A 13350-nucleotide genomic window follows, 5' to 3' on the forward strand; every position below is an offset into this window, starting at 1 on the left:
GCTCCTCCTCGATGCGTAGCCCCGGCAGAGTTGATTCCGATACCCAGAAAAGTCCCCTCTGACTCCAGAAAAGCAACGACTGGCGTGAGCCGCGGGGGGCATGGGCTGCCGCGGGGGGCATGAGCTGCCTCGTGACCTAGTGTCCCGCCGCGGGTAGTGCCCGGGCGCTCCGGCTCCGGCACAGGCGTGGGGGGGCGGGTGCGGGCTTCCGAGCGCAGCCGAGAAGCCCCGGAAGCCGCCGAAGCGGCGGGCACACCCAGAGCCGGCCCGCGGCCTCAGAGCCCGCGCCGCCCGCGACCATGAGCCGGGAGGCTATCTGCAGCGCCCTGCCCACCATTCCCTGCCACAAGCTCGCCGACCTGCGCTACCTGAGCCGCGGCGCGTCGGGCACCGTGTCGTCCGCCCGCCACGCAGACTGGCGCGTTCAGGTGGCCGTGAAGCAGCTGCACATCCACACCCCTATGCTCGACAGGTAGGGCACCCCCGCGGAGCCCCGAACACCAGCCCCGAGCAAGCGGGCTCTAGAGCCCAAACGGCGGCGCCACTTGCGGTCGGCCCCACCCCTCGTCGCCTCTGGGCAGCCCTTCAAGGCTCGGGGCTTGCGTGGTGGGGAGAACTGGCTTCTCTGGAGATGCAGCCCTCGCATTCCTCTGCTCACCTCTTCTCTCCACCGCCCTCTCCTGCTCTGTCCCTCTTACTCCTGGGCTTCCTCTCTCCAGACACCAAAAGCAGGGTGTTTCGGTGTAGGCCTGCGGTTGTTTTGTTTTGTTTGTGGTTTATTACGTATGGTCATGAAAGTTTAGATACCAGATTGTACTTGCTTTAGTTTCTCCTCTCACTCTCGCAGGGAAGCCTGTCCCCAAAGGATGTGTATTATTTTGCTAACAATACACTGAATCAGAAAACAATTAAACGACCAGAAATTTTGAATGTCTTTCACATCCTGAACAATTTCCGTGCACTGTCTAGGTTTTAAGGGAAAGTTAGTATTAGTTTCTGTTTCAGAAAAACATTTCATTCCTATACCATTGACCTGTGATCGAATGTATTAGTCAGTAGGTCTAGTCATTTAGTCTTGTGTATTTGCCTTACAGTAGAGATTTAACTAGGCCCTGCATTCAGTCCTTAGTGAGTTAACATCCATGATTGCAACACTCCCCTCTCCTCCCCCTCTATCTAATGTCAGAATTCATGCTGGGTGCCTGATTGGTCAGAGGCTGTTAGTATCCAATGTCAGATGAATCCCTCAGTTTCAGCCTTACCAATGTTAACTGGACTTTCATCTGCCTGTAGCTTTACTTTGCTGTCTTGCTGTCAGGCTTGGATGGGCCAGATCTCATGGTAAATTTGAGACAACTTGTGGAGATTGTTCCCACTTTTTGTATATCATAATCCAGATCTAGTGATATTGATAAGATGTGGTGTGTGTTTCACCTGGGCCTTGAGTTCTGTGGAGCAAGTGCTGGGCAAATGTGTGTATGTGTATGTAGTCAAGTTTGAAGGGTGGTGGTTGGTTAGAAAGACTGAAAATATTTTAGAATCAGCTATGTAAATTTATGGATATCTAACCCTAATGGACCCTTTAGGTATTCTAAAGCAAGTTGATCTTCCTGTTTTGGATGCTGCTTCTCAAGATTTTAATTTATCCAAGTTTTGTGCTATTTGAGAGCAAAGGAATGAAGAGGGGGTTCCCTTTCTATTCTTATTAACAACTTTCATAACCTAAAACTCTTCAGTAAATTGGTAGGAAATTCTGTTGTCAAAGAAGTCATAAGGACCAGTTAAACCCTCTGGCATTACTGCATCAGGTTCTTTCTCCCACTTGTTACCTAAAATGTTAACTTTAGCAGTATTCTTGTAATCTGAGCATAGGACAGGGCTATGCAGTTGACTCACAGGGTGTCCATTTCCTCACTTATAAAGTGGGAATAATAAATCATGTACTTGGGCTCTGGTGTGGAAAAGGTTTGCATTGTTCTTTGAGACCATCTGGAAGAAAAATAAGTTTATGTGCAGTTACGTGTTCTTATTTTAGTGATTGGTGAGTCATTCTCCGTAACCTGACTTCTCCCCAGTGAGTGGGCCTTCCCCAACAATCTCCCGACTCTTTATGTGTGGATGAGTCTGATTGGTTCTTCAAACATCGTGTGGATGACATAACTGTTTTGTGACTGAAATTTTGAGTTGGGTAATTTTGGTGATATGCCTATGAAAACTGTAACTTTTTATTTTTAAAAATATAAAACCTATTTTAGACCTATTTATTTTTGGCTTTTTCTGTTTTGCCACTTACTCAATTTTCCTGAAATCTGACTTCAGGAACTTTCCTTGATCCTTTCCTTTCTCTGATCAAGCAGTGGAATGGAAAGAACACAGGCTTTGGAGTCCCACAACTGCAATTCAAATCTGACTCCAACCCTGCCACTTAATGTTGGCCTGACTATTAGAAAATTATTTATCTGAGCCTCAGTGCCCTCATATAAAGCGGTGTTAAGGTAACCAACTTTAGAGGGTTGGTCTTCGGATAATAGTACATATAAAGTGTATGACACATAATAGGATCACAGTGGAAGGAAGAATGCCTGATACTCTTAATGAGGGAAAGAATAAGTGTATTAAGTATCACTGAGACTTCACCAGCATGCTCTCTCTCTAGTTTTTTTTTTTTTCAGTATCCAGAAATCTTCAAGTCCATCCCCTGTCTCCCTGCAAGAGTGCTAAACAATAAGATGTAGTTCTTGTTGACCTCCATCTCTTACCTTTTCAATTTAGGGAGGATAAGTTTAATTAAAACAGGTCTCATAAACTGAATAATAGGTTGCCTCACAGAGTATTAAGTGGCTGAGAACAGGGAGAAGGAAAAAAGCTTTTTACTTTATGTCCTCTTGTAACTCTTGAATTTTAAAACATATAAATATATTATCTATTCAGAACATAAATAACTAAGATTTTTTGCTTTATTTTGGCTTTTGTTTGCTTTTAGAGCAAGCCTCATAGTCTGATGTGGAATGTCTGTTTTCTTACTTCAACAGCCATTCATCCAGAGCTTGAGTGGTTTAAGCACCAACTAACCATCATTGCTTACCCAATAAACTTCTGGAGATGTTTCTATTTCTTTTTTTTTTTAAGATTTTTTTTTATTCTTATGTTAATCCCCATACATTACATCATTAGTTTTAGATGTAGTGTTCCATGATTCATTGTTTGTGCATAACACCCAGTGCTCCATGCAGAATGTGCCCTCTTTAATACCCATCACCAGGCCAACCCATCCTCCCACCCCCCTCCCCTGAGATGTTTCTATTTTGTTATTGCTGCTACCAACACATCTGTCTATGGTAAAAACCAGTGACATCTCCAATTCCCTTGCCTTTTTTTTTTTTTTTTAATATATGTCTACCGTAGTCACCACCGCCTGGGCATTCTATTCAGCTAGTGTTTTTCTTTCCATTTTCACTGTGACCTTTATAGTTTCAGACTCTCATTGCTTCACATCTTTAATTAGTATTGTAATATTCTAACACCTGACTTTCAAACTCTGCCCATTTCTGCTGATCATACATCCTTCTGCCAAGATAGTCGTCCTAAAAGTTTGCTCTGCTCATGTCATTACCCTGCTCAAAAACCTACAGTCACAATTTGCTAACTACCAAATAGAGTGTAAATACCCTCACCTGGCTTTAGGGCTCTCAGATGAGGCTCTAGCCTACCCTATTCACCTTCATTCCTTTCACATGCTCTTTTAGGTATCCTGATTCATATTAAACAATCTGCCATTTTCCAAACACAACCTTCACTGTAACTTCCTTGAATACATTTGATACATATCTATTAGATATCTACCAGGTGCCAGGTCCTGTTTCAGGTCTGAGGGACACACAGATGAGAAAGAAAAGCAAAAGTCCTCCCATCTTGGAGGCCATATCCATCTTGGCCCTTTTACCAATGGTTGATATTCTGTCTGCCCTTAAAGTACAGTTGAAATCCCTCTTTAAAGACCATTCAACTCCCCTAGCCCAAAGTTTACTCTTTTTTCTGAGTTCCCCATAGTTCTCTATTTATTCATTTGCTTACTTACTTAACTTGCTTGCTTGCTTATTTATTTATTTGTTTATGATGGCACTTATCACATTCTGCCTTATGTTTTAAGTATGTATTTTCTTTCTTTTTTTTACTTGCTTTCCTTTTTTTAACTTTATTGAGGAATAATTGACACATGTAATTATATATATTTAAAGTGCACAACATGATGATTTGATAGACATATGCATTGTGGAGTGATTACCAAGATCAAGATAATTAACACATCCAAAGAAGACCTACAAATGACCAATAGGTATATATGAAAAGGTCTTCAACATCACTAATCATTAGGGAAATGCAAATCAAAATCACAATGAGTATTTATTTTTCTTAAAAAATTTCTTGGCAGCTTGAGGACACAGACTGTGTTTATCTTTATATTCTTCATAAGGTTGAGCATAGTTTTTATTCATAATAAATGTTCAGTGTTTATTTGTTTTGTGAATGAACAAACAAATGAACCTGGGATCCAGAGTTGCCCCAGGGATCTGTTACAAGCATTTACCTGTTCTAGGTGTTCTTTTCCTGAGTTCCACTGTATAATTTCTAAGCATTTTTAACCCTTATGCAACTATTATCATCTAGTCATTTAAATCTACAGCATTTAAATGTATTATGTAAGTATTTGGAAAAAATGCACATGGTATGCAACCATGAAATTTAATATAATATTCTAATCAAATATAATCTAATACAACATAAACTTTCATTAATTCAAACAGCAATAATTCTAATATCAATAGACTTTATAAACTTAATTCAAACAACAATAATTCTAATATCAATAGACTTTATAAACTTTCTCAAATATTGTGTCCTTTTCCTTTCCTAGGAAAGTACAATAATAATAACCTGTGTATATCGCACTTTTTTCTGTCAGTGGCTCAGAGAAGTTACTATGGACTCTAAACAGACCTGTGGAATGTATAGGGCAGGTATTATCCCTACTTTAAATATGAAGAAACTAAGGGACAGAGAAGTGCATAATTTACATGAGGTCAATTAATGGGGGGAAAAATCTAGTCTTAATGTTATAGGCATGATTATTGTGTATTTTTCATTACTTTGAAATAATTATGCATTTTCTTTCTTTAGTGAAAGAAATGATGTTTTAAGAGAAGCTGAAATTTTACACAAAGCTAGATTTAGTTACATTCTTCCAATTTTGGGAATTTGCAATGAGCCTGAATTTTTGGGAATAGTTACGGAATACATGCCAAATGGATCATTAAATGAACTCCTACACAGGGTAAGTATCATGCATTTTTAGTAGCTATCATTCTATTATTCAACCTATCTAGTGTTTTGGTTTTACATATGATCAGATTATTTGGAGAGCTATAGATGAGTCAAAATAAGAATGGAAAACAATTACAGTGGTAAAGTTAGACAATTTATGACTTCTTTTGTGTTGTTAAAAATATCAGAGAGTCAGGCTGCATTCTGCAGGACTGAGGTTATTTTGCTTAGGTTACTGTTCCTGAGGTGTAAACTGAATTCCAGTAACCACATGTATATATAAAGAAGTAGGAGAGGGAAAGAGAACAGGTAAACTCTGTACACTATATAACCTCCTGTTAGTTAAGCCAAATTTTATTTTATCTTAAAAACAATTTAGGATTCAAATTAAATGTTAATAATGCCAGTCCATAAAGTTCTAAATAGGCCAAATAAGTCTGTCTCTGAGTACCAAATATATTGGTTTTTCCAATAATAGACAAAGGCATGAGCCGTTTATCTTTTTATCAATGTACTAGTTACTCTGGCTTTGATTGTGAATCCCATCAGTAAGCAAACTGGAGGGGTGGGTCCTCATTCTTATCAGTAAGCAAATTTGTGGATTCTTAGTCTCAAACTGTATGTATTCATCTATTGTTGTTTGCTTGATCTTATATTATTAATACTATCTGCAACCTACAGTTTCTCTCTAGAAGTCTTTTTTAAATCATTCGGTCTGTTTTGTGAGTGTTGGTTTAGTTAAAATCTGGTAACATGATCTGTAAATTCCAATTAGTGGATGCTCCTAAATTCTGATACATCACAACGTTCTGTAAGCAAACGAGAGAATGGATGCCATTCATGGAGGGACTTCCTCTTTATTTCAGCGTATATCACTTTCTATTTATGACAGGACCATCTGAGACAAGGACAGAGTACAATAACTGGTGTCTGTGTATAATATTTGTATAACAGCAATCAAGATACAAATATTACTTAAGCACAATTTCCTTTTAAAAAAAATGAATATAAGTATAAATTCTAATATTTTCTTCCCACACCCCAGTACCCAGTAGGTACTCTGATACCCAAAATTGGAACCCATTAGAAATTATAGAGCCTCCTTCCGGGGACTGCCAACCCCTAGAAGGAATCATAACATATAGAGTAAGTGTTCTACCTCTGTCTCCATGATCAAAAGCCTCCATGTGATACTATACTGCACAGAGGCCTTATGACTCCTTTGAACTACACAATTTTTAGAAGAAAATTACCTTTTCACAGACTAAAAGATTCAGTTACTCACTGGGATGGAGGTCTGTGTATACCAGAGGAAGTAATGTTTTATGTTTCTTTTGGTTTCCTTTGTTGTATTATTAGAGCGGGATTTATCTTGAAGTACTCTCCCCCAACCTCAAAGAAGATTGTTGAAAAAAATCAAAATAGAATGTAAACAGCAGGTTAATCGGGGAGCTATACGCTTACCCATTTGCAGAAAAAATTGTCAAGAACAGATTTGAGCTTTCAGTAAAAGCATACTTTTTCATGTCATTTAGAATGTATCCAGTAGCTTGGTGCCTGGTGAATCATTGCCAGATCTTCCCAAATTATCTAATTTTTCTGAGTATGTTCATTCTCCTAGGAAGCTACACTAACTTTTATGTTCAAAAAGTTCAGATGAATATCACTTTAAGTACCAAGATATATAAAACATTATATTTTAAATATGTCTGTATTGCATACACTTAAAAATGAAAATGATCTTTGTCTCTTTCACAAAAGCAAAACTTCCAAAGGCTAAATTTTCAAGCTAGAATACAAAAATTGTATGATAAGAAGTATGAGAAATTCATGCTTAGTAAATAAACATAATATAATCATAATTTTAATTGATGTAATGATTATTATAATAAGGTATGAATTTATATCAATAGGAAAATTAAAATATAAATTTTGAGTTAATGGTATGTACTAAAAAGAAATTTTTTGTGCGTGTGTGTTTGTGTGTGTGCATGTAGTTATTTGATACAAACCATAGAATGAGAGATAGGTGTGAGTATAGGTAATGTGTTTGGGTATTACATAGAAAAAAAAAAAAATTGAAAACTGTTTAAATGAAGAAAGAAGAGCCAATACCATGTAGTTGTATTACCAACATAAACTAAAAGGAAATAACAGTACTATAAAGTCATCATTATTTTTTCTAAAAATTGAGGAAAATAAGATATACATGGATGTTAAATAATATCAAATTGATACCAGGATACTATGTAATAAAAATGAACATATGTCTTGACCTTTGTTTATACTGTATTTCCACATAGAATATTTAATTTTCTAAGTGGAAATGTAATGAATATGGTCACTTATTTTAGTTTTGTTTATTTTCATATATATGAAGAAAACAGAATATCCTGATGTTGCTTGGCCACTGAGATTTCGCATCCTGCATGAAATTGCACTGGGTGTAAACTACCTGCACAATATGAATCCTCCTCTACTTCATCATGACTTGAAGACTCAAAATATCTTATTGGATAATGAATTTCATGTTAAGGTAATTACTTAAAAAAAAAGTTTATCTGCATCCTTGAGATTAATAGTTTTAAAAACTTTTTAGTGTTTTTTTCTCTACTTAACCAATTTAATATCTCTCTGTTTTCCATAGCCTATAATTCTTTTCTTCAGTGTCCCTTCTTCCAGCTTCAGTGGCTTAGTTATTCCTAGACTTAAAAGATAGATAGAATTATGGTACAAAATACAAAGTCATTATGTCCTTAATTGAAATGATCAAGTAAGCCCTTTTTTTTCTTTTGATTTTGCAGTTATTATAGATTCACAGGAAGTTGCAAAGATAATACAAAGAGAGTCCATGAACCCTTCACTCAGTTTCTGCCAGTGATTACATTACATGTAATTACAGTACAATTTCAAGTCCAGGAATTTGACATTGGTACAATGCATGTATATAGTTTATGTGTTACTTTATCACATGTGTGATCATCACAGCAATCAAGATACAGCACTATTCTATCATCACAAATACATCACTCATGCTACCCCTTTGTATTCACACTCATCTCCTCCCTTCCACTATCCCTAACCACTGACAACCACTAATCTGTTCTCTATGATTTTGTCATTTTGAAAATGTTGTATAAATGGAATCATACAGTATGTGGTATTTTGAGATTAACATTGTTTACTTAGCATACTTTGAGATCCATCCAAGTTGTTGCTTATATCAATAGTGGTTCTTTTTTATTGGTAAATGGTATTTTATGGTATATGTATACCAAAGTTGTTTAACCATTCACCTACTGAAAGGTATTTATATTGTTTCCAGTCTTTGGCAGTTACAATAAAACTCCTGTGAACAACCCTGTGCAACTTTTTGAATGAACATAAGTTTTTGTTCCTCTAGATAACCAAGAGCTAATGTCCAGGAGTGCAATTGCTGGGTAAGGGTTTGTTTAGTTTTTTAGGAAACTACCAAACTATGTTTAAGGGTCTGTACCTTTGTACATCCTACCAGCAATGTATGATTGACCTAGCCTTTCCATATCCTGACCAGCATTTGGTATTGTCACAGTTTTTTATTTTAGCATTATAATAGGTATATAGTGATAGCTCATCATAGTCTTAATTCCATTTTCCTAATGGCTAATGATGTTGAACACTTTCTCATTTGCTATCTATATCTTTTTCAGTGAAATGTCTCTTCATGTCTTAAGCCCATTTTCTAATTGGATCCTTTGGATTTTTATTACTGGGTTTTGAGAGTTCTTTAGATTTTTAAATATGAGTCCTTCATCAGATATGTAGTTTGCAAATATTTTCTCCCACTTGGTGGTTTGTTCTTTTCATCCTTTTAACGGGTCTTTCACAAAGAAAAGTTTTAATTTTGATGAAGTCCAATTTATCAGGGTTTTTTTTTCCTTTATGATAATTCTTTGCTGTCATATCTAAGTAGCCTTCATCAAGCCATAGATATTAAAGATTTTCTTCTAGTTATCTTCTAAAAGTGTTAGAGTTTTATGTTTTACATTTAAATCTAGGACCTACTTTGAATTAACTTTCGTAAAGGTCATAAGATTTAGGTGCTTAAAGGCCCCAGGTGTAGTAGTGATTTCATAGTTTACCCTGTATCTAACTGATGACAGCAAATAAAAAGTAGTTGCTAAGTAACTAACACTAAATGTAACTCACTTTATTTTTATGTTATTTTGCTATACTTCTTATAATAATATATGTAATTAGAGATTACTGTAAATATCAAAAAATGTTCAAAGAAAAAATAACAGGGAGGTTGGAACAATAGAAAAATTAATACAAAAAATGTGAGAAAAGTTAAATAAAAAACAAAACCCCTGTTAAAGGCACTTCCTCTCCCTAGAATAAAATGGGAGGGGAAAGGAAAAGAAGCAAGCTGCCATCTCAGTACTACTAAAAAAAAGAAACTAATCTATTACATCAGCTATAAAACCACACAGGTAGAAGTGCCTTAATGGTCAGCAAGTCCATTTAAGTCTGAATCCTCACTATGATAGTCCCTTATCTCCCAAGTCAGTTAGTCTATGACAGGGGAGTCTTAAAATCCATACTTAAATTGATATTTCCTTATGTGATTAATCAAAACGCCTTCCATTTGTTTTCATCCATGGGTCCTAGTTCTATTCTTTGTGATAAACTAAATAAGTCCAATTCTACTTCCCATATGACAGCCCTCTCAATGTTTACAGATGGCTATAATCCCCCTGCCCCTCACATACACTCATGTTTTGTTCTTCTGTCTTCTGAACATCCTTAGTTCTTTCAGCCAACTTCCTTATTACATTGCTTTTAATCGCAGGTGCTATCCAGATGCTTCTGTGTTTAAATCTCTGTTAAATTTTTATCCTCACAATGAAACAAAATACTCCTTGTGATCTTATGAATATAGACTTGAATTGAAGTGTCACTTCCCTGGTCCCTAAGCACTTTGTTTAATACTTAATGAATCATTGGCTTTTGGGGGGTGATCATATCACAACATTTAAATTGGGCTTAACATCAACAAGCCCTGAGAGGTTCTTTTGTTCAGGTATTATTGCTTAAGTCACGTCTCCTTATTGTGTACTTTGCAGAATACTTTCTGGACATCATCAAAGTTTATTTTATTAGATTTGAGTGATCACTTCAGCCTCTTAAGATCTTTTTCAGTATCATTTCTGTAGCCCAAGGATTTTAACTTTGTCTCCCAGCTTTGTGTCATCCTCAGATTTAATTAGCTAGTTTTTGTATCTTTAAGTCATGATTAAATATTAACCAGTACAGAGCTCAGATCAGAGCCTCACAACATGGTGCTTAAACCTCCTTCCAGGTCAATATCAATCCTTATTTAGCACTTTTGGAGAATAATCATTAATTTTGGGTGGACTACTTTGTGCAGAACTGTTTTACAGCCCATATTTCTCCATTTTTTCCTTGAGAATATCATCAGGAGTCCTTGCTTGACTACTTTCCCAGGTGTCCTCCTGGCTTATTCCCTCACCTTCTTCAGAATGGCTTTCCCTGATGACCCACCCAGTTCCTCTGTGTCTTTGTACCTTGACTTATGCTTCTGCATATTATTTTTCACCATCTGTCATATTTTTATTAATATGTTTATTGACTGTCTCCCCCAGTTAGAAAATAAACTCCACGAAGACTGAAATTTAGTCTATTTTATTAACTGCCACCTGCTCAGCAGGTGCCATATTGAAGCATTAACTAAGTATTTGTTGAATAAACAAATGAATGAATTCCAGATCTTCTATATATACCAGATAGGCCTGATAACTTAATAGTCAAGCATGTTATTATAAAATAACAAAGTGGGGGCGCCTGGGTGGTTCAGTCGTTAAGCGTCTGCCTTCGGCTCAGGTCATGATCCCAGGGTCCTGGGATTGAGCCCCGCATCGGGCTCCCTGCTTGGCGGGAAGCCTGCTTCTCCCTCTCGCACTCCCCCTGCTTGTGTTCCCTCTCTTGCTATGTCTCTCTGTGTCAAATAAATAATAAATAAAATCTTTAAAAAAATAAATAAAATAACAGTGTTTTATAATATGCAAACTGTTTTAACATTTACTCTTTGACAGTACTACTACTGTCAAAAAAGGAAATGAAATTGGTCATAATTTTAGTCAGTAAATATTTATGGAGCAGCAGTGGCATTGTGCCAAGGACTTGGGATATAGCATGTGAGACCTGAAATTGACCACTGGTCTGATATAATTTGTTTTTCATGAATTCTTGCTGATATCCCTTTTATTAAATTTTATAAATTTTTTAAGTAGGGATTAAGGATAGTGTCTACCAATAAGTAGATTTGCAAAATCAACATTTTCTTTCCTTTTTGAAAGTCAGAATGTCATTTACTTTTCTCATATCCTGTAGTACCTCTCCATTCTGTCCCACAAAGAACGCTGATAGCACCATGGAGATATTTGCAAGTATTCTCAATAACCTGAAATATATATAAAATAACCTGAGATTTGCATTTTTTAAACCTTTCAATGTCCTTGGACTATACTTTCTTCATCTCAGTCTGGAAACTATACTTAGCAGAGTAAACAGAAGCAAAGTAATAGGTAATGATTCTTACTTTCTTGTTTTCACTGATCAACAGGGTATCCTTGGTCTTTCTTTGATATGAATAGAATTTAGAATAGTTTGGCTAGGTTTAGTTTTTATAATTTTTATTAATTTAGTACATACAGAGCTGTGACCTTTCTAATACTATTATAAATTAGCGACATTCTTTTACATGCATCTTATGTGTCTCTACTTTGTACTTTATAAATGTCTGTTAAAAGTCAAAGTTCATCACTGACTCATGAAAAAGTAACAGTTATTTAATCTACCTATCTTCTTGGAAAGGCCTTAAATGAAGTGCAAAGTATCTTTAAAAACACTTAATGAAATTAAATGGAAATTTACACCTTGCTACCATTTTCTGAGGTAAGTTTTCTCACTGGAATGCTGACCAGAAACATAGTATCTGAAAGAAAAATGTTTACTACTGATTAAGGTCAACTGAGACTTTTCTACTTTAAAAAGGATACATTAGTTTGGTTATCTGCCACGTGTCCATTAGTGCACCTTAGATACAAATGAACTAGTGATAGGCTTCTTTGAAATGAAAATATTTATATGTGCCATATTTGCTTTCTCTGCTATTCTCTCAGTCCGGTGTGGAAACCAGAATACTTTAGGGTTATTCTTCGTAACTTCTTACTGATGATAACTTTATAGTTTTATAGATATGGATAGTATATGTAAATGAAAATAGCTATTCTACTAGGGTGAGAGGATTGTGGATTTTTATGAGTAGTGTGTTTTAATTTCCTCTAATTTTTAAAATCATCTTTTTAGTTAAAAAGAAAGCCCTTAGCTTCGAAATGCATATTTAAGATCTTGTGTAGAATGGGAAAGTTCTTATTCACTGTCTTCATGGTTGAATAATAAATTTATCAAGACTTTCAAGAAATCATGGCATTCTTATTCCTTCCCTCACATTATTCACTTTTATCCTTCTGTTGAAGATCCAGATTTAATGAGTCATGCCTTTCATAATGGTATTATTTGTAACAGAGAAAGGGGAGAAGTATAGTTCCATGTGAAAACCAGACTAAATCAGCTCATAGAATTCTGATTAAGGTTTTTAGGTCAGGTTTGAAAATAAAGATGAAGATCTTAGGTGAAGGAGCACATAAGGAAGCAAGCTCAGGAATACATTTTCTACAACACTGTATTCAAACCAACATTTAGCCCAGGAATTTGCAAATTATGGTTCAGGTATAAGGTGAGACCACATCTCAGATTTTTTTTTTTTTTAACATTTTCACTTGTGGGGGCACCTGGGTGGCTCAGTCAGTTGAGTGTCTGCCTTCGGCTCAGAACATAATCCCGGGGTCCTGGGATTGAGCCTCACATCGGGCTCCTTGCTCAGCGGGGAGCCTGCTTCTCCCTCTCCCTCTGCCTTTCCCTCCTCCCCACTTGTGCTCTCACTCTTGTGCTCTCTCTTTCTAT

General features: G+C 36.4%; 1 protein-coding gene across 2 annotated transcripts in view; it reads left to right on the forward strand.

The window, feature by feature from the left end:
* Nucleotides 1-299: 299 nt before the first annotated feature.
* RIPK2 (receptor interacting serine/threonine kinase 2) overlaps nucleotides 300-13350 on the forward strand; it is a 30824-nt gene continuing 17773 nt past the window's right edge. Inside the window, exons 1-3 of one of the 2 annotated variants that reach the window (XM_021688223.1) lie at nucleotides 300-472; nucleotides 5179-5332; nucleotides 7703-7858. In XM_021688223.1, the coding sequence (XP_021543898.1) occupies nucleotides 300-472; nucleotides 5179-5332; nucleotides 7703-7858 (483 nt within the window). The remainder of the gene's footprint in view (nucleotides 473-5178; nucleotides 5333-7702; nucleotides 7859-13350) is intronic. The other variant, XM_044914249.1, reaches the window with a different exon arrangement.

Source organism: Neomonachus schauinslandi, chromosome 4 (assembly GCF_002201575.2).
Source record: "Neomonachus schauinslandi chromosome 4, ASM220157v2, whole genome shotgun sequence".
Lineage (NCBI taxonomy): Eukaryota > Metazoa > Chordata > Mammalia > Carnivora > Phocidae > Neomonachus > Neomonachus schauinslandi.